The following is a 16,418-nucleotide window of genomic DNA, read 5'->3' on the forward strand; positions in this document are numbered from 1 at the left end:
ACACATCTTTATTTTTAAAACGTTTCTAATGTGATTCTGATTATTGGGGATCATTGAAAGGGAAAGTGACCTTTTAATTTCTCAATAACAACATCTTCAAGCTAAATCTTCATTACCTTTGATATAAGTGTTCATCCACATGAAAGGAAGAATGCTAACACAGCATGCTTCAGCAAGTGTACCTAAACTAAGCAAGTGTACCTAAACTAGCAAGACTATAAGGATGGGCTTGCAGTCCTTTAAGGCAGTGCTACTGTGAGAACAAGAAGGAAGTTGTTCTCATTCTGCTTTAGTCACTTAAAAACCGTCACTGATGTTTGCAGAGAAAAGTTCTGAAGGAGTTGGGTACAGTGGTGATGTTAGCTTTGATCTGATTTATAACAAGAACTATCAAGAGGAAAACAGACTACTGACAGCTACAAAATTGAGTTTGTTATGCAGCAGATGTTCTTTATCTAAAAAGGTAACTTAAAGGTGTATATCTGAGGGAGTAATAACTCTTCAACATTACACAATAAATACTCAACACCAAAGTTTCTACATAGTATCATATTGGTTTTCCTCAATAAAGAAAATACTTGTGCAGAGATATAGCTCAGCTGGTAGAATGTTTGTCTGGCATGCATAAGCCCTGGGTCTCATTTCCGAGTACTGCAAGAAACAAACAGGTGGTGGCTCACACCTGTCATGCCAGCACTTGGGAGACAGCTTTGAGGCCAGTGTGCACTATATTAAGACCCTGCCTTAAAAGCAAACAAACAGACAAAATTAAAAGTGTTGATTCAATCTTACCTATGCTCTTTTCTACTTTTGCAATTTTTGTGCAGGCAATGTCTCCCATTTCAGTGAGCATGTACAGCACCTCTAGTGTTGAGGTTACAAGCAGCACATCAGGCAAGGTGAGGTGACAAATTATCTCTCTATATGAGTCTTGATCCACATATTCACAAATCAAAACACCATTATCCTCTGCTTTGCAAAGATTTCCCAAAATTTCCATGCCTGCAAAAACACATGGTTTTAGTTTTGAAATAAATGATAAGGATTGTTCATATGAAATAATGAAAAAATCCAGTTCTCACCCCTCATCTTTAAAAATCTATCCCTTGACATTAGGCATTTTGTAACAGTATGAAACATCAGATGAGTAGTTTTGAAATCAACAGGGTCCAATAAAAGCTGGAAGAAAGAAAGAACACCATAACTGAGCTATGCTTCTTCCCAGACTATGCATTTTAAATTTAATAATAAAAATGAACAAGACAATGCTGTATTACTTTTATCATTAAACCTGAGTATCATTTCAAATGTTTCCCCCATATGACATTTCTAAACCACCTTTCAGTTACAAATATACATAACATTTAAAATCTGGCAAATAAAAAATGTAATATTTTAAAATCTTAAAGTAAATGTGGATAAAAACAAAAGCCATGTTACGGAAATGCCACATGCTTACCTCAGCAGCAATATTTCCTAACGTGTCAAGGCCTAATTGCCTTAATGAAATAAAATGACTATGTGCAGAAAGTAATAGGAAACGAAGACAGGTGCGATTAGCTGCCAAGAGCTTAACGTTGCCCTCCTCAAAGGAAAGGTTCCGCAAGATCACTGCAATCTGAAGTACCCGCTGGCCTTCAATGTCATTAATGCCCAGCTTTCGAGGTGGATGAAACAAAGATTCCCAAAGCCATTCTCCTGATGTATCTTCTACAACAGAAAATACAAGTTTCCCTGAAACTGTTAGTTCACTTATTATTGTTATTCTAAAGTATGTAATAAACTGACCTGTGCTGACTAACTTACCATGAGACTTGTTCCTATCAGAAATGAGGTCACGCACTTCGTTGTCATCAACAATGTCTTTCCAAAACTGTAATGAGAAATGCTGATGATTTGAAACAAATATATTACTTTGATGAATCTTACATAATATAAAACTATATTTCTATACTGTTTTTCTCAGTTACTGTGGATATTGTTATAACCTATGGATTTAAATCTTTGACATAATCATTTGCTTTTCACACAAGCTTAACATAAAATTTTTACAGACCAAGGGTTCCTAATCTAAGTCCATAGAACCTTGTAAGGTATCTGGGGTTTGGATGGGAAAGAAAAATGACATCTTAATATTAACTAGATTAAGTGAAATCAGGAATTTCTTTAGTGGTTTCTTCACCTGTGGGTATTATATAACAAAGCACAGTGAGATTAGAGGCACCTGTGATTTGTTACCCAACAGGAATTATGCATATTTTCCCATTGTCTTACAACTATGCAAACTGTGGTTTATGCACATCAATAATATCAATATCATCTATGAATTGTGTATTATCATAGCATCCATCTTTACAGGGGCACTTCCCACACAGTGTACACTGGTGGAGCAGATGTGTAAGTTCCTTTCCAGTATTTCCAAACTGTCTTTAAAACCTTAAGTGGAAAAATATGAGTCAAAACCTACAAACTTGCTGGTGGTGGTGGGGCATGCCTTTAATCCCAGTACTCAGGAAGCAGGCAAATCTCTATGAGTTAGAGACTAGCCTGGTCTACAAGAGCTAGTTCCAGGACGGCCTCCAAAGCCACAGAGAAACCCTGCCTCGAAAAACCAAAAAACCAAAACAAAAATACCCTACAAACTTTAAGAAGACTGTCTTTCAGGCTAAGAACTAATGTCTCTGGATTGCTCCATCTTACAAAGCTCCAGTTTGTCAATGCCTGTGACCAGAACTTAAGCATAACAGTGGGAATGGTTCATGTTCCATTCTAAAACACTGAGATGAGCACATCGAGCTAACTGGGTTTTAGAAACAAAGGTTTCCAGGCTGCACCAGGCCACTGAGGGTCTACTGCACACACAAAATCTTATGGTATTTGGTAACAACAGAAAAGAGCTAAGTTATTAAAGAAACACAATGTCCAATAACCAATGGAGAAAAAAAAGTCACAACAAGTACAGTAAATAAAGAAGGCACCAGATGTGGTAGTGAAAATGATCATGGATAGTAGGTCCAACTAAATAAAAGACTGAATATTTTGGCAAAGAAATAGGACAAAAAAAAAAAAGCAAAACAAAACAAACAAACAAAAAAACCCAGAAATTCTAGAACTACAAGCTTAAAAATTCAAGGGATGGGTTTAACAACTAACAACAGTCAAAAGTGAAAATAGTAAGTCTGAATTACAAAGAAACAAAAAGATAACCAGAAAAAAGGTCCATGAGAAACAGTACCTCAGCAGGAGGGAAGTGAGAACAAAGTGGGCTGGGTGATAAGGGAAGAGCATTTTCTAAATAAACTAAAGTCCTAAGCTGCAGAATTAAGAAGTATTATCTCAAAGAAACTAAATAAAAGTGCAGGAATGTAAAACTCCTTAAAAAGAATTTGTCTTTAGAGAAACCATCAATACATATAGACAAAAAGAACAGAGAACTTTAAAATGACAGAAGTTTGTGGAACCCAGAATACTTAGGAAATAGAAAAGTAATCAACACCAGATTTTAGCAGAAATGGTCTGATGGGACTTATGGCCAGGTAAGTAATAGAACAATTAATACTGGTATTAACCAACTGGTATTATGGGAGCATAAATTAACATGCATGGAAAGTAGTGTTGAGATTGGACAGCAGGTGGTTTAAGACTATGACTACTGAAATAAAGAGTTTAAAATGATGGTCCATTGGCCACCCACAATTCTATTTGTACTTTATTTCTAGGCTAAGATATACATAATAGAAACTCAAAAGACAGTGATTGCTAATATGAACAGATTGTTTAGGGCTTATGTCAAACCAAGGCAGACAACACTTGAGGGTCAATCTCTAGGAAAGATGAAGCTATGTAGAAGGGGACATCCACAAATCCAGAAGGGTACCTGCCTGAGTCTACCACCGAGTACAACCAACATGGTAAAATTCCACACAACAAGCAAATATGTGGAGATAACACTAAAGAGGTACAATAGAAAGTTTAGAGAACAGCGAAGATACATAAACCTAGCTAATTCAACAGAATGCCTACAGATGCCAGACCTTGGGTAAGATCAATCTACAGTCTTCAAAACTCCCGAATCTCCATGTACTCAAGACTTGGTCCCTACAGAAGGTGGTACTGGGAGGCTACAGAGTTTTGTGAGATGAGGTCTAGTAAAAGGGTCTTAAATCACTGTGGGCATGCTCCCAAGGGTATACTGGCTCCTCTGTGCTCATCCTTAGTTCCTGGCTACAAGGGAGTGAATTTGCTCAACCATATAGTCTTGTACAGATATGTTAAATTACCACAGTACCAAGGCCACTCAGATGTCATTGGGATGTCTAAAACTTTAAACTAAAATGACCCTGTTCCTTACGAGGTTATTATCCCCAGGGCCTCACATATACTAGGCATTCTACCACAGTCCCACCTGATGTGCAGTTGTAGGGATACAAAACTGACTTCAAAAAGCAAAGAAAACAAAGAAAAAAACCCTTGAGCAGCAAAGCTAAAACCAATACAATTACAGATATAAACCAGCTAACAGCCAAGTTTTCCAGAAGAAAGTTAAAATTCTCTAAATGACATCAAATGTAGAATTCACAATATAATAAGCACAGATACTTGTAGTTGAAAAAAATTTACAAGACACAGAAACTAGGAAACCTGACTCATTATCAGGACCAAAACAAAACAAAAACCACCACCAAACAAACAAAAAAGTTTCAGCAAGATTAGTTCTCAAGGGGCTAGAGAGATGGCTCAGTGGTTAACAGCACTGACTGCTCTTCCAGAGGACCTGGGTTCAATTCCCAGCATGGACATGGCAGCTCACAGCTGTCTATAACTTCAGTTCATACCAATACACATAAAATAAAGTTAATTAAATTAATTAAAAAAAGATTAGTTTTCAAATGAGGAAGATTAAAAAACAAACAAGAGCTTAAAATATCTATATTCACAAATACACTCAAGGCCTTAAAAAGAAAAATGAACACAATGGATAAGGAAAAAATGGATAATAAAAATAGAATCAAATGAAAACTTTAAAACAAGGCTGGAGAAATGCCTCACTGGTAAAGAGCACTAGCTGATCTTCCAGATGACCCAGGTTAAGTTTAAGCACCCATATATTGGCTCACATCCATAATAACTCTGGTTCCTGGGGATCTGCGCCCCTTCATCGGCACTACACACATGGTGCACAGAGATAACATTCAAGCAACCACTCACATCATAAATCTCAATTTTAAAAATTTAAACTCAAAATTTTAACTAGAAATGAAAACAAATTACAAGATTGTCTCCTCTTGAGAAGATAAAAACTTGACAAAAACACAATCTATAATGAAGTACACAGGGGATAAAAGATTTGAAAACCAGAAAAAAACATTAGATGTATAAAACGTTATTGTTTAATATAATGAAAATACTTTGATAGTTGTCAAATACTTTCCAAATTTCACATAAAGTATCAAACCATAGATTCACAAAGTTAATTGAACTCTAGGGAAGGCATGAAATGAAAAATATAAGGCACACCCCAACTCGATTAAAAAATCAGTAATAAAGAAAACATCTCAAAGGCAGTTAGAAAGAAATTACAACTATAAGAACAATAACAATGCTGACCAACTTCTCAAGAATAATATAAGCGGTGAAGTATCATCTTCAAAGGACTGAGACAAGACCCCAAAGGCTCTACTGTCATGCACACACAAATCTCTTAAACATGGAGGCACAAACAAAATTTCAAGAAAATAAAATTTGAGAGGCAAAACTCCATTACATCATTAACATCATGAAATGTACATAGTTGAAACATAGTGATTTAAAGATAGAAATTGCACTCTGTGAAGAGGAAGAAGTCAAGATCCAACCACAAGCCATCAAAAAGAAACAATGAATTTGAGGAAGGAATAATTGTAGTATAACAATCTGTAAGAAAGCTGTTGCAGCCGGGCATTGGTGGCGCACGCCTTTAATCCCAGCACTCGGGAGGCAGAGGCGGGCGGATATCTGTGAGTTCGAGGCCAGCCTGGCCTAGAAAGTGAGTTCCAGGACAGCCTCCAAAGCTACAGAGAAACCCTGTCTCAAAAAACCAAAAAAAAAAAAAAAAAAAAAAAAAGCTGTTGCAGCCAAAGTACATGAGACAAGGTTGAATTCAAGGCAAGAAATATCAGCAGATATGCTAAAAATCCATCAGGAAAACATACAATTGTAAGCATAGGTGTGATTAATTATAGAAGTTCAAATACATGAAGCATAAACTGAGAGAACTGAAAACGAATATAAACATTTATATAATAGTTTGTAATTTCATTGCTTCATTTTGCAGTGAATCACAGAATACCAATTATTAATAGACACCATGTCCAACATGGAAGCATAAAAAAAATCCTATAAGGCACACAGAAACCACTAATGAACTGGATCATGAAACAAATCGTTATAAATATAAATATAAGAGGCCTGAATCATAAAGAACATATCCTTCAAAACAACATAATGACTGGAAATCAGTATGACTGATGATGGTAAAACTCATTAGGAAAAATTTATTTTGTAGAAATTAAAAGCATTTTTTATGATACTTAAGAATCAAAAGTCACCAGGAAAATCATAAACTATCTTGAACTAAATAATAATGAAAAGTAAACATAAAAAGGGTGGAGAAACATGACTAAATCGTTTATAGAGTACAATATATAGTATAGGAAGATATAAGATAGTAGAAAGACTTAAACAGATAATCTAAAAAAAGAGCAAGTTAACTTTTTTATAGTGCGTCAATATCAATTGTACATTATCCAAGACATGGTAAAAACATTTACTAAATGGGCTAATATGCAAATTGCTCTAGTATAAACAAGGAAAAGGATATACAACTTCAAATTATTTGTTGAGTAACAATTTGGACAACTGCTGATGGCGCATGCCTTTAATCCAAGCACTTAGGAGGCAGAGGCAGGCAGATCTCTGAGTTCGAAGCCAGCCTAGTTGATCTACTGAGCAAGTTCCAGGACAGCCTTCAAAAGCAATACAGAGAAACCCTGTCACGAAAAACAAACAAACAAATAAACAAAAAAAGAAGGAAACAAAGAGAAAAAGAATTTGGACAGTTAAAAGTACTTAGAGCCAGATGTGGTGTCTGCCTGTATCCTAACTAACAAGGTGATTGCAGCAATGCAGAGACTGAGACAAGATTTTGAGTTTGATGCTAGTGGAATACACAGTAAGAACCCTCTCTCTCTCTCTCTCTCTCTCTCTCTCTCTCTCTCTCTCTCTCTCTCTCTCTCTCTCTCTCTCTCTCTCTCTCTCTCTCTCTCTCTCTCTCTCTCTCTCTCTCTCCCTCTCCCTCTCTCTCTCTCTCTCTCTCTCTCTCTCTCTCTCTCACACACACACACACACACACACACAATTCATTCCTGGGGGTTAAAACCCAAATAAATGTAAACAAGATATAAATTCAAGAAGCTACCAGGAATCAGGTAAACAGAAAAATAAAGTTATTTGGTTTCTGGGAACCAAGAAAAATCCCCTTCTAAATAAGTCAGAGTATCAAAAGGGAAATAAGGAAATATCTTACAAATGAATTGGTTGTATTGAAAACAAGACATCACAAATACGCATTACGAAGTTAAAATTGTACTTAGATGGAACTCCACTTTTTTATTTATATACGTCAGACAACCAATTAAGACTTAACTTGTTAGGAAGGTACAATATACTAAAGCCAAGGAAAACAGCCTAAAGAAGGATGTATGAACAGTGGGAAATAAATGAAAAGCAACAGTAGGTTTCATCAAATCTCCAAAACATTTATGTCTTTGTGTGCACATGATTAGTAACTGCACTACCCCTACTGTGACTTTATATATAAATATTTTGTATAACTTAAGCACCAACTTTCCTGAATTAAGGAAATTATTCAATCCTATAAACAAACGGATATGGTGTTTTGGGGGGTAAAGGATATGAGATGGGATCTTTGTTTACTTGTGAACAAGGAATTAGGAATGAACTCTATGATGGTAGGAAAATTACAGGCCTAATATTCTCAGCATCCCTGTGATTTGGTTTATAAAGCATTGCTCTGAGTAAGCTGTTCACCACTGGCTTGCTCTTCAGTTTCCATGGGCACTAATGCAGTGATTTTAGAACAGTATTTGTGTTTAAATGTCTTGCAAATATAACATGGTAGCACAAGCAAATAAAATATTGAAATAAATGAAACAAGACTGAAATATAGGGGACCAACTGAGTCAGTAACTCTTGGTTCACATATTTTACTCGGGTTACTAGGTATGGTGGTTTGAATGAGAGTGGCCCTCATAGGCTCATATATTTGAATGTTTAGTTAGTAGGGAGTAGCACTATTTGAAAGGATTAGAAGGATTAGGAGTTGTGGGTCTTATTGGAGGAAGTGTGTCACTGGGGGTGAACTGTGAGGTTCTCAAAGCCCATGCTAAGCCCAGAGTTTCTCTCTTTGCCTACAGATCAGGATGTAGTTCTCAGCTACCAGAGTCATGCATACTGGCATGCTCCCTGTCATTATATGGGACTAAACCTCTGAAATTGTAAGCAAACACCCATGTATGATGGAGGAAGTCCTGTGTATATGTCAATAAAGCACTGTTGGCCAATAGGGAAGCAAGATAGTGGGACGAGGAGTTCAGGAGGACTCTGGGTAGGAGAAACACAGGGAGTCAAGATGTAGCTGTGATAAGGGTAAGAAGTTCAGAACTATTCTCCGGTAAGAGAAATACTTAGATTAACAATTATGGGGTAAATACTTAAGTCAAAGCTAGCCAGTAAGAAACGAGCAAGGCCAACAGCTTCATAATTAATATAGCCTCCTGTGTGTTCATTTGGGACTGAAATGAACAGGCGGCAGGAAGGCTTCCCTTTACACATGTAAATGCTTTCTCTTATTATAGTTGCTTTGGTCATGGTGTCTCTTTACAGTAATAGAACAGTGACTAAGATACCAGGTGATGTGTATTACATAAACTACATCTAAACTAAATAAATTTATTTAAAGATATTTTTAAATAAATATACACACATGTTCAAATTATTAAAGTAAAAAGGAATACAAGAAGATATTAATTGTATGTATGAAAATCCCAAAGAATAAAAAAAAATAAAATTACAAAAAAGGGACCTTGAAATTAAAACATGGTGTCTTAGATAAAAATTTAACAAATGTGCTAAATGATATATTAGACACAACTAGAAAAAGATTAAGTGAACTGAAGAATAAGTAACAAGCAAGCAAACAAAACAAAAACAAAACAAAAGCATTTAGAAATGGGATTCTTTTAAACCCATTACTAAGGAGGCATAGACAAATGGATTTTTATGAGTTTTAAGCCAGGTCTACAGAGGGAGTTCCAGACCAGCCAGAGCAGTATAATAGAACCCTGTCTCAAAAGAAAAAAAAACAACAACAACAACAACAACAACAAAAAAAAACAGATTCCAAAAGTACACTTATGGAATTCCAGAAGTCAAGGAAACTTATATCTTGTCATATGGCTCCAAAATACCAAAGAGATGATCCAAATTAAAACAGAGAAAAAGAAAGGTAGAAAGCAAAAGAGCAACAATAAAATACAAGTATAGTTGTATAACTAGAATATTGGTAAAACAAAAAGATGTAGAATTATTTGAATTTAGTATCTACTTTGACAGGACTATTCATGGTGGTTTTTTATAATATGGAAAGAACATAGCTTCCTAAGGAAAAGAAGATATGCACACAATATTAGAAACCAACAAAGCATATGAAAAGCCTGTTTTCCAAGGCTTCAAACTACACTGAAGCATGAAATTAAAGAGAGCATACCTTTGGCAGTAACCCCTAAACAACAAAAGACAAATGAGTAGTTTAAAACTATATCAGAATATCTATTTTTGAAAGTTTATTTATAATGTTTTTAGATATATGAATGTTTTGTCTGCTTATATGTATATGCACCATGTGTGCACCTAGTGCCAAGGAAGTCAAAAGAGGGCTTCAGATCTCCTGGAACCAGAATTAGGGATGGTTGTGAGCCACCATGTGGTTGCTGGGAATCAAACCCAGATCTTCTACAAGTGCTTCTAACTGCAGAACCATCTCTCCAGAAGAGAAATTCAGCGATACACCAAACTCTAAGTAGATGAACCAACAGGACAAGGTCTAGAAATAGACCCATACCTATCTAATCATCAAATTCATGATGATTCATGAAAAAAATGAAACTGCAATGAAATGAGGAAAACTGCATCAAATTCAAGAAAATGAACCAATTCCTAACTTACATACAAATGCTATACAAACTGTATATGTAAACGTGAAAGATCATATAGGAAAAAATTACAATGTATTTGTGACATAAAAGCAGCTAGAATTTTGTAACACACACACACACACACACACACACACACACACACACACACACACACACACACACACACACGAAGTTAAGCTACAGCAAGAATTGTATGAGCTGGACCACACTAAAACTAAGTCACCACATATAGCTGACAATGGAGGCTCACACACAACATCTCAATACTGGGGAGGTTGACAGACAACTGCTCCAAGTGAGGTCAGTCTGCTTTACACAGTAAGTTCTAGAAGTATTGGCTAGAGTAGACCCTGTCAACTGAATGACTGACTGACAGAATGACTGACTGACAGACCAACTGACCGACCGACCAAGGAACACCTTTCCTTTCCACCAAGGCACACCTTTAAAGAAAGAAAAACATACAGACCTATAAAAATCAGTAATGTTAATAACCTCAATGTAAAAATGAACAAAATAAGGGCACTACCCCAAGCAAGCTATCAAAATAATGTAAGATATTTTAGTTTTCACCAGCCATCAGAAGGAAAACTGAAATTAAAACCCAGACAGAATGAGACCATATAGTCACTGGAATGGTTAAAATCAGAGGCCAACAATATGAAATTCTGGCAACAAAGAACAACTGAAACCCTGATTTATTGATGTTGAAAATCATACAAGTTTTCTGATAACCTACTTCTCAGTGTCTAACAATAGAATATATAGCTTTTGTAATCTAGCAATTCTATTTGCAGGTATATCACTCAATACATATACAAATAAAATTTCCTAAAACTCCAAATCATTGGAGTTTAAAACTCTAAATATTTTCTGCTACTATTATATATTCATCACCTTAAAAATAAACTAAAGAACAAAAGAATTTCACTTCTGTTCACTAGCACCTTTAAAGAGTTTCCATTCAGTTGCAGCCTCTAACCAGGTACAAAAACAATCCATCCAAAGACAAAATAGTAGGATGCAACATGCATACAAAGACAGCAACGACTGACTTCAATTAGCTTGAGTACATGCACCCCATGCATGAGCATTTCAGTTTTTGAATTACCTTAACAAAGTCTCTATCAGTCTTCTCTCTCCATTCTTCTCCAAAGACAGTAGAGAATGATCCTAAAGCTAAAAGAACAAATGCAATCAATTAATCCTTCATTCTTAATATTATATAGCTTTGAAAAACAAAACTGTATTTCAATATATTGTGATTGCTAAAAATCATTTCATATTAAAAAAATCACAGTATAGATAAGAGTGGACTGCAGTAAACAACAATCTTTTAAATAGAGCTTCAAACATTTTATGTCTCTACACTAAAAACACACAACTCTAACCTGGAGATATTGTACTGATAGAGCACAGATGAGGCTCTAGTAACACAAAACAAACTGCATTTTTTTTTAGTGGGCTTGACTTTAGATGGCTTGACTTCAGGACTACGTATTGTTTTTCCAGGACCCAAATTTGGTTCTGGGCTCCCTTGGAGGATGGTTCACAACCACCTATAACTCCAGGCCAGGGAATCTGACTTCCTCTTCTTGTCACTGTGAACACTGCTCTTGTTTGCACATATACCACACAGACACACAGATAATTAAATATAAATCTTTAAAACTGTGCCCGAATTTAAAAAAAAATATACACACAGTGAAGAAAAAAAGTATCCCAATACAAGCTTCCTTTTGTAGGGAAGGAAACACAGTAAAGAGCTAAACAGATCCCGCTGCTATGGAGTGCAAGGCTGCCAACACTAAAAATTCCCATACTGATTTCAGAAACAATTGTATGATTCACACCTTAAAAACATAAAGCACAAAGCAAGACACTTGTTGTAAACAATGCCAATAAAAAAATCCATAAGGAAAATTCTCTATAAGATAATTGCAGTAAATAATAGATTAAATACTACTATAGAGTGTGTGTGTGTGTGCGTGCATGCGTGTGTGTTCCACACTGTGTCATTTTCACATTCCACTTTGTTTGAATATGTACGGCAGTGAGCCTCAGGTTCTTCTGTCCCTGCCACCCATTTGCCACAGGAGGACTGGCTGCAGATACTGTCATACACCAACTTTATATGGATTCTTGGTTCAGGCCCCATGTTTGGCAAGTACTTTGCTCACTAAGCAAGCTATTTGCCAAGCCCTAAAGCCACTGGGGTTGTTAGTGCTTGTTTTTATCTTAACAACTTTTGGAGGCAGGGTCCCACTCTGCAGTCATGGCTGGAGTTAAGCTGGGAGAGCCATGGCCTCTGCCTCCTCCTCAGGAGTGCCAACACACCCGGATAAAAGTACTGTTTTAGCTGTTGAGATGATTAGTATCTGTCAAAATTAACATTCTAGATCACAGAACTACAAGTACAATATGCTTACAGCACTGGACATCAAAACTGGTCAAGTTACTTTTATGCTATGTGTTGTAAGTCATTATTTACACACATTCCATCTAATGGCCAGATAGTAAGACTTTACTAATATTATTTTGATGTAATAACAAATGTTTTTTACAATGCTTTGGTTTTAAAGTTTCAAAAAAGGGATAAACAACTTCAAATTCCATTCTATGTTAAATGATGAGTTATATTTGAAAGAACAAAATATCACCAAAAAAACATGAAATTTAGATATTTAAAGTTACAACAAAAACAGAAATCACAATCTTTGTTCCTTCCTCATGTAACTAAAATAGTTCAGGCAGAGGAAGAAGCTAATTTTTATGTATGTATACACTATTTTTATTTTTCTTCATGTAAAATAAGTCTATGGCAAATTCCCAATAGTCTTAGCTAGATTATTCCAAATACAATAGTTTGTAAAGTTTGCAACTTGATACGAATCAAAATACACTAAAAGAAATTCATTTGCAAACTGTTGACTACTTAAAGGTAAAAATAAAAATCACAAATCCCTAAAACACTACTGTAAATTCTCTATATACATACAGCAAATGTGCCTTAGTGACAGTTTTCTCTTTAGAGATTATGAGAAAGCTCAATTGCTTCTCTAGCAGTGTGTCTGAAGCTTGCTAAAACTTACTGTCATCGAACACCCCAGCATTAGCAAGAAGTAAGGTGATGATTTTGGGGTCCTTCTCAAGCTGCATGGCGTGCTTGCTTTCATTTGACAGGAGAGTGCACACGTTAATAGCGAAGTCCACCTCGTTTGGGAGTCCAGATAACAGTGAAAGCACCAGTTTATTATAATCATTTGGCGAATTAAAATCCATAGATAACCCATAACTTTGACGTAGATAATCTAATAAAAGAAAGAAAACCTGTAAGTTAACCACACCTGTGGCTTCCTCTCTCTTTCTTCAGCATAGACTATAAGCTCATTAAAACTTTCCCATTTCCTTGACTTTTCAGGCTTATTGCTTAAAATTACATTTCTAAATATTAAAATGTAAAACTACACTTACCTTCTTGGACATCACTGACAAAGCCATACAAATCATTATTTCATTGGATTTACTGAGGTTACAGTAAAAGCAAGTTTTTAGCGTTAGAACCCTAAAAAGTTTTTAAAAGTACATGCAGCTGTCTAATCACGAGCACAGACATAGCAGCAATTCTGCTCCTTTGTGCCACTGCTATTATGCCAATGTTCTTGTGTTCTGTTTCAGGATTTTACTTTATTCTGAAACATCAGATAGGTGGAATTGGACAACACACAGGCATTTTTATTTATTTTCTTTCATTTAACAAAATACTTGAGATCTATATTGACATGTGACTTGGTAATTCATTTCTTTCTAGACATAGTTCATTATGCCCCAAAGGAAGAGAATTTTTACTGTTTCTATTTGGGATACCCACCTACAACTACAGCTGCTATAAACATTCCTGTGAGAAACTCTTTGGGGGACCAACCCATTTCTTCTTGGCTAAATATATAGAAGTGCTGGGCCACACACAAATTGAATCTGAACTTTTTAAGAAACTGCAAACCCACTTTTCACATTTGCACTCTCATCTGTACTGCACCAACATTCCTTTTGCTCACATCCTTACGAGCATTTATCGGTATTAATATCTTGAATAAGAATCATTTGTTCAAATGATTCTGAGTGACTTGTGTTCTTTTTGTGTTCCCTAGATGTCCTTAAACTCACAGAGATCTGCCTGTGTCTGCCTCCTGAACGCTGGGAATTAAAGATGTGTACCACCACTGCCCAGCTGGCTTGTGTTCTTACTGTTTCAAAGAGAAGTCTTAATTCTAATGAATCTTAATTTAAGTTTTTACTTTTATGTTTCATGTTTTTATGGCCTAAACAATTTCCTAAAGAAAAACAACATGATTTTCTGTGTGATCTACTTAACAAAACTTTGAGGATTAGCAGATAGGCCTACAGGCAAACAGAGAGTACACAATCATAGCACATCTGGGCTCTGGCAGCCACGACCCAAGACAAATACCCTAAGACAATTTTTCAAATAAGGCTGTCACTAGTCTAAGAAGGTAAGAGTTGGGAAATGTGTAGATCAAACATTTCAGAATACTTCAGAACTAGTTATATTCTTAAAAGTATAAAGTAACAACAAACTCTAAAACTAACACTCCAGAAAGAGCGCTCTATAAAATATAAGTAAAAATCTACTGTTACATATTGAACAGAAAATATAATTTATGAGTGGTGGGTTTGAGATGTGGTCTTAATGTGTTGTCCCAAATTGGCTCTGAACTAACATTTCTCTTGCTTGAAGCTTCCAAATGCTAGGATTATGTATGCTACCATAGGTGGCTCAACATTAGTATCCAACAGACACCTCTTTAATTCTAAAATATTTTAGGAACATCACTAATAATGGTGAGGTGTGTAACAAACGAGTTACAAATGACCAAGACACTGATTTTTTGAAATTTCTAGCATTGAACAATAACACATGGCAGACTGGCTCACAGGGGATGCCTCAGGTGGTCAGTGCTTATGCAGCACAAACAGGAGAACCTGATTTCAAGTCCCTAGCAAAGCAAAACAGCCACAGTGTCATGACTGTAATCCTAGCACTGTGAAGGCAGAGACAAGAAGATCCTTGAAGCTTGCTGGCCAGCCAGTCTTGCTCACTTTGAGCTCAGTTCAATCAGAAATCCTGTCTCAAAAATCAAGGTGGAAAATGATGAAGGAAAACACCCAGAGCAAACCTCTGGTCTACACCCCAAGCTTATTTTTTATAACTTTGATGAATGAAATTTCTCAAATACCTTAAAAAGTAGGCAAATATCTAGAGATACAGGAGCAGATTTTCATGTTTCTATAATGCAGAGTAACTGATGATGAGAAGCAAAGTTAATTTTGTAGGTGCTGTCACCCAAACCTCCTGAAAGGAAATAAACCTGGAATTCACATTGAAAATACCTGATACACTTCCTCAAGTTACTATAATCTTGGAATTACTTTGTTACTGAAGAATAAGAATCTATCCATTCTTATCAATTAACTTTGGTAACCATACAACAAACAAATAGGAAGTATCTTTTAATCATACTCGGTTGGTAAAGATTCCTAAAGAGAATGCATGACAAAATAAAGGACATTAAATCTAGATGGGGTTAGCAAGATGCCTCAGCAGGTAAAGGTTTGTACTGCAAAGCCTGATGACTTGAGTTTTGATGACTGGATTGCACATGACGGAGAGAACAGACCATTTCAATTATCATCTAACACCTACACCTGCCATGACAAACCCCTTTCAAAGACAGACAGAAGACAAAAGGAGTATTATACACCCACAGCCCCAATCACCTGGAACCCTGGGGACAGAAGGCCTATCTCAGTCTAAGTGTTTCAAACCAACCTGGACAACTACTAGAATGTAGTCTCATTAACAAAACAATACTCCACAGATCTTATGGTCTTCCTTTCCTTGCCCAGCAAGCCATGTTATTTCTGCATGAGATTGGCAATTTATTTTTAAGAATCTTGATTTAAAGTATACTGAAGTACACCACTGTTAAAAAATTAAATCTAAGGCAACCAATTCTTTGTTTTCAATTTAGAGAAAAGATAGGAGTCCTCCTAGCAGGTTGTTTTTATGTCTCTTGCAGGGATTCTGTGGGATATCCTTTCTAATAATGTTGGCAGTGACTA

The 16,418-nt window shown here is 35.9% G+C and overlaps 1 protein-coding gene across 1 annotated transcript in view; it reads right to left on the reverse strand.

Annotated features, from left to right (window-relative positions):
* The window catches only part of Arid2 (AT-rich interaction domain 2), a 120,239-nt gene that overhangs the window by 45,398 nt on the left and 58,423 nt on the right, over positions 1 to 16,418 (reverse strand). The window contains exons 5-10 of the mRNA XM_040753911.1: positions 13,367 to 13,585; positions 11,386 to 11,453; positions 1,807 to 1,873; positions 1,460 to 1,710; positions 1,083 to 1,179; positions 793 to 1,002 (exon numbers count right to left, since the gene is read on the reverse strand). Coding sequence (XP_040609845.1) covers positions 793 to 1,002; positions 1,083 to 1,179; positions 1,460 to 1,710; positions 1,807 to 1,873; positions 11,386 to 11,453; positions 13,367 to 13,585 — 912 coding nt within the window. The remainder of the gene's footprint in view (positions 1 to 792; positions 1,003 to 1,082; positions 1,180 to 1,459; positions 1,711 to 1,806; positions 1,874 to 11,385; positions 11,454 to 13,366; positions 13,586 to 16,418) is intronic.

The sequence above is a fragment of the Mesocricetus auratus genome, unplaced genomic scaffold, assembly GCF_017639785.1.
Source record: "Mesocricetus auratus isolate SY011 unplaced genomic scaffold, BCM_Maur_2.0 Super-Scaffold_100010, whole genome shotgun sequence".
In the NCBI taxonomy this organism is placed as follows: Eukaryota; Metazoa; Chordata; class Mammalia; order Rodentia; family Cricetidae; genus Mesocricetus; species Mesocricetus auratus.